Source organism: Dermacentor andersoni, chromosome 10 (assembly GCF_023375885.2).
Source record: "Dermacentor andersoni chromosome 10, qqDerAnde1_hic_scaffold, whole genome shotgun sequence".
Lineage (NCBI taxonomy): Eukaryota > Metazoa > Arthropoda > Arachnida > Ixodida > Ixodidae > Dermacentor > Dermacentor andersoni.
The window spans coordinates 49,108,494-49,131,034 of record NC_092823.1 but is presented as its reverse complement, the minus strand read 5'-3'; the positions used below and the strand labels follow the sequence as shown (position 1 = coordinate 49,131,034).

The 22,541-nt window shown below is 46.8% G+C and overlaps 1 protein-coding gene across 1 annotated transcript in view; it reads right to left on the bottom strand.

The window, feature by feature from the left end:
* The window catches only part of LOC129388268 (uncharacterized), a 101,651-nt gene that overhangs the window by 6,501 nt on the left and 72,609 nt on the right, over positions 1–22,541 (bottom strand). The window contains exon 8 of the mRNA XM_055078410.2: positions 5,996–6,127. Coding sequence (XP_054934385.2) covers positions 5,996–6,127 — 132 coding nt within the window. The remainder of the gene's footprint in view (positions 1–5,995; positions 6,128–22,541) is intronic.

Below are 22,541 nucleotides of genomic sequence, written 5' to 3'. Positions count from 1 at the left end.
CTATGCATAACAACACATGCTTTGCATACCTTTTGTATTAAGAAGATAGTTTGGGGTCGCTAGTACTTCTATTTCATTTTACACTCTAACTGAAAAAAAAAGTAGGATTGTTACAGGACAGAACACTTAACTTGTCTAGGTTGCATTTAACTTCACTGATCCAGAACTTTCCCTGGTAAAGTGCCAATAAATATACGTGATGAACGAAGATCAAGTTTTTTTTCTCCTGTGGGCAGAGATACCGAATTCAATGTATATAGTAAAAATATATTGCCAGCTGGCGAGCTCATTCAACAGAAAACACTATCGTTTATAAACATAAATAATACGGCCTTATTCCTTCAAAGCTGGTTACACTCCTCTCCATTACTTCATTCATACATTTATATTTGATTTTTACATGTTGGTGTATTTTCCAACAGGACAGACACAATCGCCTAAATAAAGATCACCATTTCTACAGCTCGTTTTGCACGGACCTATTGTGCGTATTTATAATATACGGATACACTTGTCGAAAGCACCTGTTAGTAAGCTGAAATTAGACATGCCCAAAGGCAGCATAATCAGTCACACGCTCTTTCCCTCCTATGCAACACGCAAATATCCATTGGTGGACCAGACTTGACTCTGCTGAGTTATTAAATGGTGCATCCTGCTAAGCACAAAAAAAAAAAGAAAATTGAGATGTTTTCGGTTTGTTCCATAACAGCGATATTGTACATTTGTATATTGAGTCATCAAGTGCGGAGGTGCTGCTTCTTGTAACTCTAGTACTGACACTTGTAACTCTAATACTGGCACGTAAAATTTGATTTCGTCGTCGTGAGCACGCTACTTGATGTCAATTCAAGGGGACCCACGTTTTGCATTATCTGACACCTGCCTATGCGAGAACTGTATTGCGTATAGCAGACACCAGATTCTCTATTGCACTTGCAGAATGGGCACATCTGGCCGAAATACGCATTATAGAAGGGCAGAAAGCTGGGTGGTGGGAAATCTTCAATACCTTTACCGATGACTTTTGGTCAACTCGCAAAACATTACGTCTATAGGTGTTAGAAAATTTATACAGCAAAACTGCTCAGTGTAGCTTTGCAGCCGTTTTCATGCGGCAATTGCCGGCGTGGTACGGCATGGTCGATGTCGATTGGTAGTGCAGCGCTGCCTGTGTCGGAGAATCGAGTTTGCTTTGAAATGCGATTATACCTCAATATAAGATAAAACATGCATCGCGTGTATCTCGTTCGAGCAGAACAACTTCACTGCGCTATTTTGTGACCAATAGCTGCATTTCTTTATTATCGCGATAGTAATCATTGGACACTCAAGCCGGATTTGTGCCGTCGCCTCCGCTGTGCCATTCCCTATAAAGTACGAGGACGATCAAATCATCGCCGCATGCCGTATGCTAAATGTGCTCGTGAAAGCATGATAGCGTGAGCCCGCGCTCGCGGCTCAATCTCGCGCACCCAACGGCGGAATGCAGGGAAGAAGCGCGCCGTCTTCCACGAGGCGCAAAGTTCTGGGGAAGGCTAGGGAGGAAGTAGGGAGTGTTCTACTCCGGGCGGCCCTGACGGTCACGCGCGCCTAGCTGGGCCGCTGTATGTCGATAGCCATCTGCGACTGGCAATGAGTCCGTTCTGTGCTGAGTTTTCGCGGCATGGCGTAGTTCGCGTTGAGGCAAGCTACCGCACAAAGGCCAATTCGCTCGATGGTGCTGCCGCGTTTCCTCCATGCAGCGTTTTCAAAGCGAGTTTCCGTGGCCATCGCATGAGATGTGTACATGTTGGCTCGTGCGCGCACGACACCATGCTTGTTGATTTTGTTAGTATTCCTATGCTTACGAGTTTATACGCCCGATGAATCTACTATGCTTACTTCGTAGAGCTGTCCACTAATTTGCTATCGCAATCGATGCTTCGCCTTTTGGGCGAAACTGCGACTTTTCTTTTTTTTTCATATCGCGCTGTTGCGGCTCGAAGATGAGAGTTTGCTAGGAGTTCGTACGGTTGCAGCGATGCAAGCTAAGACATGGGGCGAGATCGCGCGAGCGTCCTACGTCACCAAGAAAAGTGGGGTTGATTTGGCGTTCTCCCTTCGCATAGCAGACGACCGCTGACGACAGCGTGGTGCCAGCTAATCATGTAAGCGCAAGCCAATGTTGGGAAAGCATTTTTCTTGCGCGATCTCGCCTCTGGTACTGGGACGCAAGCAGCGTTGTAGCAAGTTGTCCCATGCCTTCGTGAGGTCTCGTAGGCGCGACGTAGACTGAAGTGCCTGCTGGTACGGACATGGCGACCAGACGCGAACGCTGTTCAATCCTTCCACCACCGTGCCAAAGAATCGTCAGTACTTTTTGCGGCTAAGCTGCGGAATGAGGCAAGCGCCAATTGCGTGTGCCGGAGGCTTAATGCAACATAGGCGATCTTCGGAGCAACGTTTCCTACCAGAATGAGTAGGCAGAAAGACCCCAAAAATATAAAGTATTTTTACTGCGGAGCTGTTGTGCGGTGGCTTCTGCCGGTTCTGGTGCGTATGCGAAATATATGGCAGTTTATCCTTAGCTAAAAGATCTAAAACGTAAAGTAAAGGCAAATCACTCAGTATGCGCAAGCTGCGTTATTCGCGAGAAGTACCAAAACGTATTGCGATAAAAAAAGTTGTGCAAATAAAGAAATCACCGCCCAAGCACTTCGTGCAGATGGTTCACGAGTAATGCGGAAAAGTGCGGCACCGGTGTTTATCACTGGGTTACTCCTGACGGTTCAGTAAACGACGCCTTGGTAGGCTGCCGGATCCTCGGTACGCAGTTGCTGCTCGTGCTCGGCTGCACGAGCCGGTTCTTGTGCCCGTGCAGCAGCATCGGCGCGGCGGAGACAAGCTCATTCCCGATTCAGCTCGCGGCGTTGCTGATCGAAAGCTGCCTGCTCGTCAGAAATAGGTATGGCGTGTGGCCTGTCCATTCGGCAACTAGAGAGAAACAGCAACGACGTCACAACTGGCGCAGCTAATAGCGTACCTCTCTTTCTCTTCTGTATTTTTTTTAGCCCATGCTATTGTGATTGCGCCGGAGGAATTCACGGCCTACATGCGACCGACAGGCGGCCGGGTGAATCGGCTAGCCACACACAGCTTCTCTGTGAAAAGTAAAACCGCAATAGATGCTATTTAGTACGGATGGCGGCTTCCCGTCACGGGCTCATAGTAAAATCACGTTACCTTATCTCACTTCCCTTCCACCGGTACAATGGCTAGGTCGGGTGCGGTAGATCGACACTATGGAAGAACAGCGCGGCTACGAAGAACACCGTCATGAACAGAAGTGGGAATATGGGCGACGACGGTGACACGCAGTTAATACGGACAAAGATCCTGCCGCACGCGCCGAACGTATCCGCCATTAGCTGGATCGCCCCTACCGGCTCCACTCCCATCGTAATTGTGGATGATTTCAACATAGACGCGTCTCGGCCAGACGAAAAGTGCTTCGTGGTGTTTCTCTCGGAATGATTGGGCATTCAATGTTACACAAACATCAGTGCACCCCGGACACGTGATCAGTCATGCGTAGATCTTGTATTTGTCAAGAAAATTTCCAGTATCGCTACACAGCTGCTAGACGCATATAAGATTGATCATAAAGCTATAGTAATTTTGGTGACCAAATATTCAAGCCGAAAAAGCAAAGAAAAGTATAAAAATGAAAAAAAAGCATTCAGTATGCAATAAAATAAATACAAGAAAATTGTGAAAAAATGAAATTTTTTGTGGTTTGTGTCGCTTATTGTCAGTCACCATATTGATTGTCAACATATTTATCGCCATACACACTTCACCGGTGATCCACCTTGACAGAGTGGAATGACTCTGGATTCTTCTTTTTATAGTTTAGGACAGAGACTTCTAAATTGACCAGATTGTCAGCGCCGTTGTTTCAAGAGCCGACGATGACAGCGTTGGAGTCATCCAGTGCATGGTGGGCTTTAAATTTTTACTAGGCACAAGGAACGTCTCAAAGCCAACCAAACTAATGGTAGCCGAGACTTTCACGAGAAAATAGGATTTAAAGCGCTGGGCCACCCAGACGCTTGTGAAAGCACACCGGCTACCGGTATACGTAGTCGACAAAACGCTGCAACACAGCGCTGCAACCGCACAAAAAAATAATAAATAAGGCATTGCGCGTAGTGAAAACCAGACGGAATGAGTTGAGCGAAGTTTGAATGATTAAAATGGAGATGAAGCGACTGGTACTACTTTCAACGATAATTCAGGCCCATGAAGTCACGTTCGAGCACCGAGGTACGAGGCGAGTGTACAGGCTCGGCGGCAGCCACAACCACCCGGACATGGAGTGCCAACGCCCTGCTGCTCCAGCTGCGAAGTCTGTGGCCCCAACACAGAAGCCTGTAGCAATGCATCTAAGAGCTGCGTGGGGCCACATAGAACTAGCAGCTTTTGCCATCACAAATGTTACGCGATAACGTTGCGGACAATGACAGCCAGAATCCCAGAACACTTCCACCACGAGAATCCCTCTGCGAAACATGTGCACCGACCATAAACATCACGATTTCTTGTTAGGATGCCACGCGGCTAGCAGCAAAAGAAGGACCTGCCACGCTTCATGGAATGCTAAAATTGCCCAGAAACTAAAGCTAATCGAGCAAGGACAACAGTACACGTGACCAGTGAAGCTACGAGAACCAAAACAACCGAAACTACAAGACAAACTAAAGACACACACGGAACAGCCGTAGTCGATACATTATCACGATCGTGCTGCGAGAATGAAAGTTCAAACAGAGCAAGCCCAACCGAGCGAACAGCTGAAGGCAATGAAACCAAAATAAAAGGAGAATGAAGAAAAACGAAAATCGAAAAGGAAAATAAAGCACTATGCTCCAACCGCAAAGTGAAGATGTATCACTAAGCCGAGGCTGCAGAAAGTAATCCTTTCAAATAGGTCTTAAGATGATGGCATGGTACCGTCAATTGCAATACCAGTTGAAGAACAGCGCCGCCTAAACAAATAAAGAAACACACACACGGCAGGCTCAAAATAAACGCCAATTCCACGTACAACAAATACACGCGGAATCGATCAAAATAAAGAAGTCTGAGTGGCCGAAAAACAGACAGCGACGATAAGCCACAGAGAAAGAAGCTCTAGTTAGACCTGTTGCTAACAAAGTTCACAAACAGTTGCAATCACAGCTCCAGCACAAGGCTGAATGCTCAAGCAACCTTAGCGAGGAGGCGTAAGCTGCGCAATTAAACCAAGAATCCTTTATTTATCAAGACTGAGTGACCGGACGAGCGCTCTGGATTATGTACGTTCATCCGACGTAATCCAGGTTACCCCATAGCATATCTCCTAACCTTTCTCAACCCGGAGCACAGTTTAGGGACAAGTGAAAGACATTCGGTTCCGCGCGAACGTAGATTGACTTCCTTCCGATTACCTAAACCGCACAAGATTGAAGACGCTCGCGTAACCTGTGTCTGTTTCACAACTAGAATGGCTCAGTAAATCTGGTTTATGTTATTGTGTTGTGAATGAAGCGAAGATAAAGCAACGGAGGCGAGAAGAAAACTGCAATGCCAGAAAACGGTGGCACAAGCAACGAGTGCTACCTGGATACCAGGCTGTGCCTTGGGAAACTGTAGGACACAAGAAAGATGTCGATGCAACGAATGTAATTTCTTTATCATGCTTAGGGTGAAGCCAAATATATTTTAACAGACAAAAGCAAAACAAGAGAACAGCAAGGGAGCAAATTTTCTCTACGCCACTCCCAAGAAAGTATAATTCTGAAATCCATTGAATTCCTTGTAATGAGCAAAGTTCCTAAGGAACAAGTGCACCCAGCGCTCAACATTTCCAAGCTGCTCCAGCAACGCTATACACGTTAACTGCCAAGCAAATATTTCAGGGCATGCGCAGAAGACAAGAAGGAATACAGACCTAAAGTTTCTAAATACCGACCTTGAAAGCCACCGAGTCGTTGTACTCGCTCATCGCGACGACTTTCGATGCATTGGATAGAACGCCGTAGCCTGATACGTCATCGCCCAAGTAATTATTGGCCTTGCTTGTGAAGTCGCCGTTTGCGCAAAGCTGAAATGAAAGATGCATAACAAGCGTTTGTTATACCCATACACATGCGTCCACATAGACAAATACCGAATATAAAAGGCAAGCTCTTCAGCGGTTGCAAAGCATAGGCAGAGGAAGCGAATGCAATCAAACGTCGAAATGCACCTCAAACACTGGATTATTTCCTGTACACTTGCGACACCAGCTAGGGAGTGTGACCGTAAAATAAAAAAGACATATTTCTGAGCTATATAGAATCTTTCTACACTTTTTTAGGAAGCAACACAGTAAAGAATACGACATAAAGAGTCCCAGCAAAAGTTGGCCAAGGTTTAAAAATTTTTCTCTGCGCTAAACGGGGACGCGACTGAAGTGATGTTGTCTTCCACTCTAGCTATGCAGCAAAATGATGGTATTTTTTTCGGGCGTCTAATTTGGATAAGTATTCAAGGTTAAAAAAATCAATGCCGGAAGTACTAAATTTAGGAACTGTTTTACACAGAACACTGGGATTTGGCTCTGACGGATCTTGCTACACTATGCGCATAGCGTGGTGTGATGAGGTGGGTAGCTCCAGTTCCGAAACTGCTCGATGCACAATGTCTACGCAAGAAGTTCAGCTTAGGCTCTACCAGATGGCGCCGCCTACTTAGCCTGAGTAAACGTTTTAACCTTCGAAACTTAGGGCCATCAGCCGGCAACCCCTCGGGGTTTGTGCCAAGAAAGAAGTATATTCAAATAGGGCGCGCTCAATGGGCCGGGTGAAATCGGACACCCGCATGGGCAGGCAACTACGGAGCCTGGCGCAAATTAGAAAGCCGTTCGCTCCTTTTCCTTTCGCTTTTCTGAACAAGTCGATAACAGCCAGGAAAGCGCGATAACCAGGACGGATAATCGTCGCGGCGAAAGTTTGCTGATTAGTTTATTATTGAGAGCGAAGTGAGGGGAAGCATGTGCGACCTAATAGCCATAGAGTTTAATACAATTACTAGACCGAAGTCGGGCGCATCTGTCTACAGGAGCTGCAAGCAGGGTGGTTCAGTCAGCATGGGAATCATGGGTAGTGCATGGATTTCCCAAAATTCGTCCTTCGGGGTACAAGCGGCTTCCTGACATTATAACCTCGTTATTTTCGACAAAATATTTGGAAAAAATGGGTAAATGTTACTAACATTGTCTGACAGATGATTTGACCACAAGATCCCTACGAAGCACATGAGCGCGACATTCAAATCATCAGGCCACAGGCGCATCCATCGACAAGGAGCCATAGTATGGCCTTATGAACTTCTGACAGGCAAGCCAGCACGTTGAGACGCTTGGCACGTTTCCATTTGGCAACATTGAGAGGCTGAACTGCTGTAATTACTAGCAATTGTGAGTGTTCGCAGGGTGAGTATTCCGCACTTAGAAAAGTATAGATTGGTCCGAAATTTCGGACAATGAAGCCAGATAAAGCGTAATAAAGAGAGCCTCAACAACGTCTGAGTGCACCAGCAGGAAGATCAGGCAAATTGTTGTACTCCCCATCATCCACATGTGGCGGAGCGATCGCAGCGCCAGAATTCCCTCCAGAAATTATTGAAGGAAACTTCATGAGACTAGCTGCTACTTGTACAAACGAGGAGGCGCGCAGAAAATATCGTCTACTTGTGGACAATTAATTAATTTAATGATGGGATTTAACGTGCCAAAACCCCTTTCTGATTATGAGGCACGCCGTAGTGGAGGACTCCGGAAATTTCTACTACCTGGGGTTCTTTAACGTGCACCTAAATCTAAACACACAGGTGTTTTCGCATTTCGCCGCCACCGAAATGCGGCCGCCGTGGCCGGGATTCGATCCCACGACCTCGTGCTCAGCAGCCCAACACCATAGCCACTGAGCAACCACGGCGGGTTACTTGTGGAGAACGAAAGGGATTTCCAGATAATTGCGCGTATAGGTGGTAATTCAGCAACGAATCTCGGCCATGAGTTTAACATACATAAATGGGAAATTTTGATATGTAATGAAGACGCAAGAAATGACGTGGTTTCAATTGAACAGCAAGTCGTGCTCATAGTAAAGAAATATGAAGACGTGCTTGTGTAACTCAACAAAAGGAAAACTATTATAAGAAAAAGATATTATAAAACAAAGTCACGCAATATGCCGCAATAACAAAACCTTACTCCGAGTATATGGCTAGAGTAAATTCGAGCTGGTTTGAGGAATTTAGAAAATTTTAATCATTCCAGCGATTACGCTTGCAAATGTAACTTTGTGCTTTAAATGCAAAATATTGTCGTCGGAATTTAACGAAACTTTGTCGGGTGGACATGCATCGATTGCCCTTGTTAAATCTCCGAATGAGGCTATCGGAGGGCTCCAAGAAACTCCTTACTATGTTAACGCCCTCAGCATAACTTAACCGCGTAATGCCCAACCACAATCACACATGAAACGAAACTGAAACAACTTCTTAGCAAGTAGTTTAAGATTAATGTGAGCACACTTCAACAAAAACATGAAAGTCTGTACTTGTTAAAATTTGAACATTTTTCGCTTCTACGTGGTCTTCATAACGGTTAACATAAAAATTGCTCCAGGATATCAAAGACGCTGCTATAAAGTATGCCTTAAGTTTTCAGGGCTTGTTTTACACATGCAGGACTCACTAGTGTGTTGTCAATGTTAAAGAGTGGCAAGACGTTTTTACTAAAGTTAGTAAACGACTGACGTACACATATCATTATTTCTCAATGTACGCATATCTCATGTTTTTAGTGTTGTTTCTACACTTAGAATGGCTCGATTGTTTTCTGTGACCTGGAGGGATTTCCTGAATTTTTCTATTAGCCCATTTTTCTTCTTTAAGGTAGTGCATTGCAATTGATCCTATGGTCTTTCGGCTGCACATACGTACATTAGTTTTTTTCTGTAGAACCTTCTTGAACCTTACCAGCATTTTTTATGTAAACAGTGACTTTGTAGGGTGACGTAGGTTCGTCAGTCACTCTCCTGCCTCTAGCCATGTTCCCTGACGAAATTTCTCACTTGCCTTCGATAAACGAATAAAGAAAGACAGACATCACATTTTCATGGTGTCAGAACGGCGGAAATATTTGTTACCTTGGGCAATTAAGGGTTACAATAAATGCCAGATTCACTGCGAAAATTGAACTTAAGTGACCCTGAAAGAGACTTGCCACATCTCGACTACTCCACTTCCGAGACCGGCACGGTCGGAAAAGACTTTCATTGAGCGAGGGTGCTGTCTCCTCAAGGACGTATTGCAGTGTTGCCAGGTCGAAGGATAGGCCAGTCTGTATCGACGGTCTGGTGTAATTGGCTCGGGGCGACACGGCGTGCCAGTGTCTTAACTGAAAGGAGCCATAAGCAGACACGTAGACAACGGTTATGGAGAGAGGCTCAGAATATGTATGCGGAAAAGGCGAACCATATTGTTATCAAGCATTTCCAGCTCAATACTACAAGCACTTAATAAACTCGGGAACTAAGATCTGTAGGAATTAAGAAAGGCCATTCGCAAGTGCCGTTGACTAGGGAAAATTGGTACAGCATGTTGCTGTATTGTTTTTAGCACAGCTCAGGAAATGTGTAAAGGAAGAGAGAAGAAGGAAAGGAACAAAAATTAAAGAATGGGTGCTAATTTCCAGCTGGTTCATTTTGCGACTCTTGCGATCACATTTTCTTCTACGCGCACAGCCAGGACAATCACACAAAAGGCGTCAAAGCAGCTCAACTGAGCACGTCCTGACTGACCAAGAAAGTGCATTTCCTTGCAGGTTCATGAGGGTGAACTCACTCATACATCTGCAAATTTCGAATTATCCTCCGGATCAAAACCATTTCGCTGTAGTTGATTCTAAATCCGTCCTAGGACAATACACTTGTTCAATAATGGGGTGCAACCCCATATTTTACTGTACGCGGCGAGGAAACCACTGAATCAAGTTTTATTCTTGGTAATGTTGTAACTCTGCATGCTAAGGCAACCTTCCAAGTTCGCCCCCAGATGAAGCCGTGGCCTGCGTGTTTTCGGAAGGTGTTTAAATTGTTGCCCGCTCTAATGATGCACGTCCTAAGTACTCTTTTAAGCATGTTGCAAATAAATTGAGTGCGAATTCTCTCTGTGTTCCGCCTGCCGACTTTTGTACCACACGCAATTTTTGTACCAAAGCAAACGAGGCGATCTTCTTTGTACTTAAATGCTGTCACGGAGTGCCACTAAGCAACGTAAGAACCCAACGAAAAGAAGCTTTGCTATAGATTTACCCTTAGGAAACTGTTGAAGAGCATTCGAATAAATCATCTTATTTCGTTTTGTTCAGGAACTGTTAAACTTGACCTACCAGTAAGGGTGATTGTATCATAAACATGAAACCTGGCTGAAGTCAACAGCGCTCTTTATACAAGCTAAGCTTGCCTGTCTGGCAGTTAATTATCCTTTCCAAAAACGGGACTCAGGTGAAGCTAAGTTCATTAAACCTAATTCTTTCAAGGGCTTCCACGCCTTGTCCATCAAAACAAAAGATATTTACGCAGAAACATCAATATGGTGACACACGGTTTCAGAAGGAAATCCTGAGCCCTAGCGTTATTAATTTAGAGCTAAAAACCACATTGACTACCTTGGAAGACGTCATCTACCCGTACAAAAAAAAAAAAACGCGCATGAACCGGCTCTTGCATAGCTACTTTACCGAGTGATTTTTTTTTTACTGCTATAGCAATTATACGGACACTCTAAGCGTATTTCTGCTGTCGCCTGGGCCACGAAGTTCCGGAAAGAGTCCGAGGATGATAACAACGTCGCCATGCGCCGTATGCTATAGGTACGTGTGTGCGACGAGCGTGCTAAGGTGAGCTGACGATGGAGGCTCAACTTTGCGCTCGCATGGGAGGAAAACAGGGAGGAAACGCACCGTATTGCGTCACGAGCAACGCTCCGGGCGAAGAGAAGAGAGGGGGCGTTCTTTTCCGGCAGCTGCTGCCTATTGTACGGTCGCCTGGGCCCTAACATGATAGCGATTTGCGATGGGAACAGAGTCCTCTGATTGCTGATAGCTTCGTGTGCGCTGTGTTTTTGCACCGTAAACTCGCGTTGAAGCGAGAGGCAGCACGGCGGTCCATTCTCTCGCTGAGGCTTCCGTGCTTCCCAACGCCAGCGCCCTGACAGTGTTTTTCCGTGCTCATCGAGTAAAATGTGTTCATGTCTTCATCTGCGCACGCTACGCCATGCTTCTTGATTCTGTTAGTAAGCGAATGTTTTCATGTCTATACGATTGATAAATGTACACTCGTTATTGCCTATAGCTGCCTACTAATTTGTTATCGCTGCAGATTCTTCGCGTTTCGGGCGAAATGGCGACCTTATTTAACGAGTCTCATCACCACTCTCTCGAACGAGCACCCTCAGAATGACATTTTGAAGGTCTTTCGATGTGTGGAAGATTTTTTGTTTCAAATTGAGTGTTTCTTAGTTCACGCGGAGGACCAGATTGATACATTCATGTCAAATATGAGATTCTCTTGCACACTTAATGTGATACTTGAGCTCCTTCAGGACGGTGCTATCCGGCATTTCGACCTTCGTTTGTTTTGTTCGATAAGACGCACCTTTTGTAGTTTCGAAACACTATCACCAAGTCCAGTCCTACCCTACAACTCGGCTCATTCCTAGCATGTGAAAAGAAGCATCGCTAACCCTTGCTTTAAGAACGCCCTAATGAAATCGTGCCACCATCCCGTGTTTGCTATGACGGACAAAGCAGGCGTTTGTCAACAGCAGGCTAACCCAAGCTGCTGAAAGTGCCTGTGGGAGAACGCATGCCTAAAATTTTTTGGAAGCGCCAGCAGCACGAAACCGACGCGGAATTAGCACGTAGCGAAATAAATGTAGTTCCATATATTCATATATCATCTCACAATTTGATGAAGATTGCTTGACGAGCAGGCGGTAGTGTGCTTTTTTCTGCACCAAATAAATCAGATAGGCTTTGCAAGCTCAATAATGCAAAAAAGCTCACACATTCTGGCTATGAAAAATAACACACGAATGAGTTTGCGGAGAGCGCATAAGGTGCGGTGTGTAAGATTACTTTTATCATCATCATTATCATTATCAGCCTGGTTACGCCCACTGCAGGGAAATGACCTCTACCATACTTCTCCAACTACCCCGGTCATGTACTAATTGTGGCCATGTTGTCCCTGCAAACTTCTTAATCTCATCCGCCCACCTATCTTTCTGCCGCCCACTGCTACGCTTCTCTTCCCTTGGAATCCAGTCCGTAACCCTTAATGACCATCGGTTATCTTCCCTCCTCATTACATGCCCTGCACATGCCCATTCCTTTTCATGATTTGAACTAAGATGTCACTAATTCGCGTTTGTTCCCTCACCCTATCTGCTCTTTTCTTATCCGTTTCTTATCCGTTAACGTTTCACCCATCATTCTTCTTTCCATAGCTCGTTGCGTCGTCCTCAATTTCAGTAGAACCCTTTTCGTAAGCCTCCAGGTTTCTGCCCTGTACGTGAGTACTGGTAAGACACAGCTGTTATAGACTTTTCTCTTGAGGGATAATGGCAACTTGCTGTTCATGATCTGAGAATGCCTGGCAAACGCACGCTAGCCCATTCTTATTCTTCTGATTATTTCAGTCAGATTCATATTTTTTTGCTTAGTAACTTAGGGGACTAATTGCAATGCATGCTCACTGACCTGGAGAGGCAAAGCAGAAGGGTGGGTTTAAAAATTAATCTGCAGAAAACTAAAGTAATGTTTAACAGTCTCGGAAGAGAACAGCAGATTACGATAGGTAGCGAGGCACTGGAAGTGGTGAGGGAATACATGTACTTAGGAAAGGTAGTGACCGCGGAACCAGATCATGAGACTTAAATAATGAGGATTAGTTTAGCGTGTATCAAAAGTTTTATTCGACATATCGGTAGGCGTCCTAATGAGCGTTTGCGTGAACATAACAACGTGAAGAATGACATTTTATCGAGTGCTTTCTTCGCTGTACACTGTAAAACATGTCGCTGTACACCAGCGTTCAACACATATGCTTTCATACGTTGCAGTCACAATTAACCTAAGCGCGATATCGTTGAGTCAGGGGTCATTTCAGAATTTGCTTATACGTGGTTAAGCGCACCCTCTTCTTCTTCATTTTGAAGGAATTAGATTATATTCATCGGGCGGCACGAGTTCAGTGAGCTGACATTAACGATATCTATCATATCATGTGTGCTATGCGCGGAGTACAATATGCGATTGCCGGTGTCACAAAATGAACCATTTGTACGTTGGCGCCCACCCAGTAAACTTTTTCTTGCTTATCTTCTTGTCCTTTTCATTCAATTTGAGTTGCGCTAGACATTGGAAGAAAAAGAAACTGTTCTTGTTCTGCCAATAGAACAGTCACGTCAAAATCGTTTCCAGCAGCCTGCTCCTTGCGATTACAGAAAAACTTAAGAATGCAAAGGTTCAGGCAGTAACTATTGGTGGAAGATTGCTTAAGACTCAATCTACAGCTTTGTCAAATGGACCTCTCCGACTGTGTTTGGTGTTATCGCGCGGGAGACGAAGACAAAATGGCGGAGATGGCCAAGGAATGACTGTTGGCAGCATGACGAAAACAAAATGACAAACATGGAATGATGGTTGTTGAATAACAACGGCGACCTGGCGACTAGAAACGCCACATGACGTTTCTGAGGTTAGGACAATCCTAGAATTAATTCCAATTTCTAGGCGACAGTCTGTATCAGCCAGTCAATCAGTCGCCATGCAAAGTGAGGCAGCTTGAAAAAAGTGTCATGTGCATATATCAAAGAACAAGTGTCTCGTTATGATGACTGGGACTTTCGTTTTACTTTGACAGCCGGTTTATGAGAGGTCTTCCAAAAAGTGAGACGCTGTAACTGGCCAATTTCAATTTGAACCGGTACCCGTCTTCGCAGCCTAGATGCGAAACAAAATATATACGTTGATATGCAGTAGTAATTGGGAACTCGTTTGTCCATTACTTGAACAAGGAGCTGGCAACATAGAAGCACCTTTAAAAGAATTACCTTGCCTACTTCCTCCGATTTTCGTGGTTAATTGTCGCGCTCACTTTCTAGGATCGCAGGCGGCCTAAGCATTGAATAGCCACAACAAAAGCATCATATGAATAAAGTCGTAACGAAATGAAAGAAATCAAGAAGCAACCTGACGTGACCGTCGTCTATCTTTGCGTAATCTTTATGTTATTCTCGATGCAGTAGCCTAGACAATGTCTTCACAAACGCGCTTTCATTGCATTGTCTTCATAAATGCGCTTGCATTGCCCGCAACTGTATACCTGGAAAAATTTGCATCCAGAAGTTATCGCCTCACTACTGCACTCTGCATTCCTTCTGCGACATGTTTTAAATACCATTTAAACACATAGCACTGTAAATAATAGACAAATATGGACCTATCCATCTGTTAAAAGACGCGGGTTTCGCAGGTATATGAGCTGGTTTGTACGTGTTATACCTTTTATTCAACTGATGCGCCTTGTTGTTGGCAATAAAAAATTGAAATATATTATTCTAAGCTGCAATTTCGCGATATCACAACTGTCACAGAATTCTCCACTTTTGCGCAACCAATATTGCTTACATTTTGTTTTGTGGGGCACAATGTTCAGTTACTGAAGACACTTTGCGGCATTGTGTTATTCAGTGCTGCCTTGTGGATAACAATACCGAATGGCAAATGCAAAAATGATAGGATTGGGGGGCGTCCATCGTTATAAAAAAAATGCTGTAAGTGATGTCCAGTCTGTTGGGAAACACAGACCCAATGCTTTATACATAAGTGATACTTGGCTATCAATACCAGGCGATTCTGTTATGCGATTAGCATTTATTGGGAACTTCATGCACTTTCATGGGACTGTGCTTCTATCAAGCGGGGCTGCCTGCTCTCCCGAGAACTTTACTAACTGTGTAGTCCTTGGTGTAATTGGCACAGCATCGCGATGTGTTGCTCAGGGAACAGCGTAGGAAATCAACGGTCCATAGTAGTCTTTTCGCCCTGCGTAGGCCATACATGGGATTTTTGTTGCAGTAAGCAGATTGATGGGACTTTTTGGAGATTTTTCTTTTGCCCAGCAAGCAGTCATGAGTAAGGAGCTTCTTCCTATGCTAAATTCTGATGTGTTAGCATTCTCAGAGTACTTCACCAACTTTCCCGTAGCTGCCTATGTATGTTTTTCTCTAACCGTTTCCCCATCTACCTGTGTCACTGGGAAGTTCTTTTAGGGATTTGGTACGGCACCGGGCTACCCTGAAGCCCAGGTGGGCCCTGGTTCGACCGAGAGCAGCCCCGTTACCACGTTACGCGTTTACCATCGTTCGCACGGACCGGCACGTCACGCATTTCGTAGGCCACACACAGGCTTCTCCGCTGCACCGCTGGATGTCGCCAAGTGTTCTTGTGGAATAGGGAGCCTCCATGTACCGCGTCTTTAGGGTGGTGACATCTATGACGAAATCGCCGGAGGCCACAGTCAAATCTGGCGGGAGAACCACCACGAGGTACAAGCGGCCGCTAAATTTGGCGGGCAGCCATTTTGATTCTCTGCGAAGGTTCAGGAGCGCTTAAACCGCTTCTGCTTTTTGTTGCCACACAGAACTCGCGCTGATTTGCACACTCGGAAACGATCTGAGCTGGTACTGCGGTTACTGGGGTCTGATTTTCAATACTTGGCTCCAATTTAACTTCAAAAATTGGAGGACGCTTAACCTTCGCCTTCAAGAGTGGAATGCGATAGCTTTATCGTACCCCGTTCGCACCGCGCACTCATTCACTAACCACGCGGTGAGCGCCTAGCAAAGCAGCATTCGGCACGGCAACGAAACCTGTGCCTCAGCAAGCGGAATGAACCAAAGAACTCGGTGTCTTGGAGGGAGAAACCATCTACGCGAGCCAAACGTCGTGATCGGCACGGACAGCGGGGCCGCGACGCGCCATGAAGGTGGACGCGATCATGGGGCTGGATGACATCGTCCTCTATCTCGCTTGGGAGCACCACCAAGATGCATGACTCCTCGCCAGCGGCACAGCACACATTACAGGAGACGCTTTCCCGCCTGACGCGGTACGGCACAGCGATCACGTCAGAGGCGTCCAGCATCGGACGCTGCACCTAGCAATCGCGCTGTGAGCGGATAGAGGAGCCGCGTCGCCTAAAGACGAGGGTTCGAGTGAATTACGCTGCAAGTTGGACGGGGAGAGAGCGAGGCGTGCCTTCTGTCGGGGCAGCGCCGTACATTGCGAGGAGGGGGTCTTCCGTGTTTGCCGCAAGATGGCTCTGCGTGTGCGCCAAGTGCAGAAGAAATGTAGCGGAAACGTACTTCGCTACTCATTTAACAGGGAATATGTAATTTACATGCTGATAATTACCGATATACACCGCAGTATAACTTTCTACGGCGCGTTTCTAAGGCAACACCGGTGTCACTAGAGGCGCTTTTGTCATGTTTGAACCATCGAACTCTTGGCTGAGTGGTAGCGTCTCCGTCTCACCCTCCGGAGACCCTGGTTCGATTCAGACCCGACCCATCTTGCAAGTTGTTTTTATTTCTGTATTGCCTTACGCCATTTTTTGCTCACGGCCAACGCCGCCGACACCGAGGACACTGGTTGTTCTGCGACACAAGCTCCTTAACGCTGTCGCGTTAGAACGGTGACATTGGAAGGTAGGGAGGCTGCGTTCTGGGCGAAATCTGGGTGCAGCGAGTCTGTTCGGCAGCCACATGTGTATTCAATGGGATCGGCAGACCCTGTTTAGCTTTCATGTGGTCGCTAATGTGAACAGTGACAGTCCCACAGACAATGCAAACTAATACGCCCCCTCAGAGAGTGTGTCCGGATCTAGCCCCTTTACCTCTTTTAGCATGCGCTTAGCACCTAATCGCCGCCAGCAGTCTTGCGGAGCGCAAACCACGCACTCTAGTGCTCGCGCTAAAACGTGTATGGCCCTTACGTCGCATTTGCTTTTACCTAGTGCGATAAGCAAGCAAAACCGACCTTGAAGGACCACTTTCACCGCTATCGCGACCCGATCGTTCAGTTTCACTATAGGTAGCTCATGCTGTCCATTTAAGTGGACATGTAGATATGCAGTTTCCGAAGCCTATGTTTTGTTTCTACTCCACAGTTGTACGTAATTGAGTACAGGAAAGAATAAAAAAACATACCCGTGCTATACAGTGTGGTAAATCCTAAAAGTACATGTTACTGGGCTAATGGGTTACTTACAGTTGTAAAAAGGCACAAAAAAAAAATAACCGTAGGCGACCCTAACCTTTGACTTTGGTGTCTCTTAGTAACATTCGCACCTCGGCGTTAGTGTTATGTGCATTGGTGTGCGGTAATCAACGATTTCTATTTATTCCAGGCACTTCAGTAACTCACCTTGTAACTAAACTTATGCTCTGATATAATATCTACAATGAAACCCATGATTGTTCTACTGTAGTACTTCTATTTTTATTTATTTCCTAATTACGCAGTAACTGAAGCAAGTGCAGATGTGAATTTGTCGCAAGCCCGTAAAAGTGGGAGCTGCCGTTTCTTCGGCCTCAATTACATCACGTCACGTCCGACAGTTTTTTTTTATGCAGCAAGATTGAAGTAATGCCGGCAAATGGTTCCCATAACTGTGGACGCATTCACAAAACATTGGTAATTGGAATGTACAGCCCTTGAATCCTGCACATTCTCGTAATTTCCCATCTATGATTCCTGCAGAGAGGCTGGTTTACGATATAAACCGCCACCAACCCCCGCCATAGACAAACAACCTCATAAACCAAAATTAGAAGGCTAATTAGAAACGAGTCAGAAAGTAGCATATTCACACTGTAAATGATGCCGATTTAAAATGTCTGTCAAACAGAACAAAGCGCCACAACAAATTAGCCAAGCAATCCTCATCCTCCACACAGTGGGCTGCTCAAAGGTCTGTGCAAGATTGTTATGTACCAGCACATTGAATTCCTGTAGGAGTTACTTGGCCGGATACAAAAACGGACAAGAAATGTTCCAAGGTTAGGTTAACAGTGTTGCAGTCCATACTGATTTATTTAGGCAGAAATCTGTTACATGTGCTGTCAATTATGACATAATAGAGAAAACCTGAATAACAGTAACTGGACTTAACTTTGGAAAAGTGCACAAAGTAACAAGAGTTGATGATCCTTAGTCAAACTTGCTTGTACCTAATACGACGCTGCGCACTTCTTATTTTACGGCAAACAATATGGTTAAAAACAGCTTTCACTGTCACTTGATAACTCGATGTCACGATGCCAACGAATGCTATTTACAAACACATTACCTAGTGCAGTTTCTGAAGCGCATGTTTTGTTTTTCTCCGCAGTCATGCTTGCTTGGTTGAAACTCCAGCAAGAAAAAAGAAACGAACACAATCGAATGTGTGCTAAATCTGCCTGCATGTGTGCACCAACCCACGTTTGCTCGGACGTTGGTAATAACTGCACCTGACTAGATAGCTTGCAATGCAGGAGCTAAAGCAAGTGTAGGTGCGTGTGTTTCGCCCCCTGCCTGTATTGGAGTGATCACCGTGTTTTTGAGCCCTTCACTGCGATAATGCAAATGTTCTTCGTGTAGTCATGAACCAAAGCATGCATCATTTTATGGTCAGCCGAGCTTTTTTTTAAACCAGCAAGACAAAATTCTAGACAAATGGTTCACGTACTGAGAAATAATTCATAAGGCATTTGTCATTTAAACGTACTTCACTTCATTTGTGCATATCCTCATCTACAATTCTTGCCGGAAGGGGCACACCCACACACAAGTGGGCACTTACTGTCTAAAAAAGCAATACAAAACGTGAATGAAATCAAAGGAAATGTGAATATATACAGCGGATAGACAATTAATGAAAACAAGTAGAAACACAAGGAAATATTTAAAACAGACAGTAATTAACAACAAAGGTGCAGCTTCGCACATTATCATTGTGGTCTGTAATCCTTGCAGCAGGTAGGCCTTTCTTACCAACTGCACCATTAACATAAAATGTGCATGTGAAAGGGTTTATTGGTGGCGCCTAATGCGAAGGCACAGCGACCGGGAACGGCGAGGCAGCCCGAAACACTGTCCAAACGGACGCCAGCGATCAACAGCGCGAGCGGAGACGAGCCGCGTGTTGGCGATGCGGCTGTGCCGCGAGGCGCGTCTTCTTCTTCACAATCTCCCCCCGGACAAAAAGAGCCATCCTGGCGCCTTAAGAATCGGGAGGTAGAGGGTCGTGGTAGGGCTTGAGACGCGAGACGTGGACAATGTCACGTCCACGCCGGCGCAAGTCTTCAGGTGGTGACAGGGGCTCAATGAGAAAATTCACCGGAGACGTTTGTTCCAAGACTCGGTAAGGCCCTTCGAATTTTGGGACGAGTTTCGAGGAAAGCCCCGGCGTTTGGAAAGGGACCGACAACCACACAAGAACGCCTGGAGCGTAGGTGGTGTTTGGACGCGTGTCGATGCGGTTTTCTTTCTGGCGCTGCTGTTGCTCTGCCGTAAAGGAGCGCGCTAGCTGGCGGCATTCTGCGGCTTGTCGGGCGACGTCGGACACAGGTAGACACTCGGAGGCGTCAGGACGGTATGGAAGGAGCGTGTCGATGGTATGCGTGGGCTCGCGACCATACAGGAGGAAGAAAGGTGAAAATCCCGTAGTGGCCTGGATCGCGGTGTTGTACGCGAACGTGATGAATGGAAGGATGCGGTCCCAGTTACCATGATCAGATGCCACGTACATAGAGAGCATATCACCAAGTGTGCGGTTAAATCGCTCTGTGAGCCCGTTAGTCTGTGGATGGTATGCCGTGCTTGTCCGATGAATAATGTGGCATTCCGAAAGCAAACTTTCGACGACTTCGGAGAGGAAGGCGCGACCTCGATCGCTGAGGAGTTCTCGAGGTGCGCCGTGTCGAAGCACGAAGCGATGTAGGACGAAAGAGGCTACATCCCGCGCTGTAGCACTCGGTAAAGCAGCAGTTTCGGCGTAGCGTGTCAAATGGTCAACAGCAACTACGATCCACCGATTGCCGTCTGGCGTCATAGGAAGCGGGCCGTATAGGTCGATGCCGACGCGATCGAAGGGTGCGGCAGGGCACGGGAGCGGCTGCAAGGCACCAGACGGGCGTAAAGGCGGCGATTTGCGGCGTTGACAGTCAAGACAGCACCGAACAAACTTGTGTACAAAATTGTACATGCCGCGCCAGTAGTAGCGGTGGCGAATTCGTTCGTACGTCTTGAAGACTCCGGCGTGGCCACACTGCGGATCGTTGTGGAAAGCGGCACATATTTGAGACCTTAAGCTGCGGGGAACCACCAGAAGCCACCGACGACCTTCAGGAGTGTAATTGCGTCGGTGCAGCAGCTGGTCACGAATGGCAAAATGAACTGCTTGGCGTCGGAGGGTTCGGGATACAGGGATGGTCGATGATCCAGAAAGATAGTCGAAAAGAGAAGCGATCCACGGGTCACGACGTTGTGCGGTGACAAAGGAGTCCATGTCGAGAGATGACACTGAATGTGCGGAAGTTGTTCCGCAGGCCGAGTCTGGAGGTAAAGGTGAACGAGACAAGGCGTCTGCGTCGGAGTGTGTGCGTCCGCTGCGGTATACGACGCGAATATCGTACTCCTGGATGCGTAGTGCCCAATGGGCTAGGCGGCCAGTGGGATCTTTCAAGTTGGCGAGCCAACAAAGCGCATGGTGATCTGTGACTAAGTCGAATGGGCGCCCGTACAGATATGGTCGGAACTTGCCAAGTGCCCATACTAAAGCCAAGCACTCTTTTTCGGTCACGCTGTAATTGGCCTCAGGCTTCGTCAGCGTGCGACTCGCATAGGCGACTACGTATTCGGGGTAGCCCGGCTTTCGTTGGGCGAGGACGGCGCCGAGACCGACCCCGCTGGCATCTGTATGTACTTCAGTTGCAGCTGACGGGTCGAAATGGCGAAGAATAGGTGGGGAGATGAGAAGACGACGCAGCGTCGCAAAGGCGGAGTCACATGCAGTGGACCAGCAGGAGAGGGCGGCGTCACCGCGTAGAAGCTGAGTCAATGGCGCCATGATCGATGCGAAATTTCGAACAAAGCGCCGGAAATATGAGCATAGGCCCATGAAGCTTCGAAGTTCTTTGATGGTCTGAGGCTTCGGAAATTCAGCGACTGCTCGAAGTTTTGCAGGATCGGGTAGAACGCCATGCTTCGACACAACGTGGCCTAAAATGGTAAGCTCTCGCGCGGCGAAGCGGCACTTCTTGAGGTTGAGTTGAAGGCCAGCGTTCGTTAGACAGGTCAAAACTTGTCTGAGGCGGAGCAGGTGAGTAGGAAAATCAGGCGAGAAAACCACGACATCGTCGAGGTAACACAGACATATAGACCACTTGAGGCCACGCAGCGTATTGTCCATGAGTCGTTCAAAGGTGGCAGGGGCGTTACAAAGCCCGAAAGGCATCACCTTAAATTCATATAAGCCGTCAGGTGTAATGAATGCGGTTTTCTGGCGATCGGCAGCAGCCATCGGGACCTGCCAGTACCCTGAACGCAAGTCAAGGGACGAGAAGAATTCTGCTCCCTGAAGACTGTCGAGGGCGTCGTCGATGCGCGGCAAAGGATAGACGTCTTTGCGCGTTACCTTATTCAACCGACGGTAGTCGACGCAAAAGCGAATAGACCCGTCCTTCTTGCGAACGAGATCGACAGGAGATGCCCAGGGACTGTGCGAAGGTTGAATAACATCACGGCGCAGCATATCTTCGACTTGGGTGGTAATGACACGACGCTCTTCGGCAGAAACGCGGTACGGTCGTTGACGTAACGGCTGATGTGAACCGGTGTCAATGTAGTGCTGCACTTCCGACGTGCGGCCCAGGCGAGGTTGTGAAACGTCGAATGAATTTCTAAATTTGTGCAGGAGATCAAGAAGGTCGGCGCGTTCGGCAGGTGTGAGGGTATCCGCGATGGCACTCGAGAACGCATCCCTGGACGTTTCCTCAAGCGCGGACATCGAAGACGGTTGGCCGGAGTCGACATCAAAAGAGTCTCCGGGGACGTCAACCAAAGACGAAGAGTCGAGGAGTTCCACGAAGCCAAGGCATTCGCCAACGAGCAACGTAATAGGCGCACAGAGGGGATTGTAAAAGTATATATTGCTGCAGCCGCCAGCCATGTCAAGCGTCGCGAAGGGTAGTGGGAGGCGGTATCCACAAGAGCGAATGCAGGAACACCTTCTACACAAATTTCGACCACGTTAGCAGGAGAGGCGCGAGGACTTAGACAGTTCGAATGGGGCGCAGTTCTTGCCTCTTGAACTGCGACGTTCAGTTTTCCTGGTCAGGTGGTGCGGGTC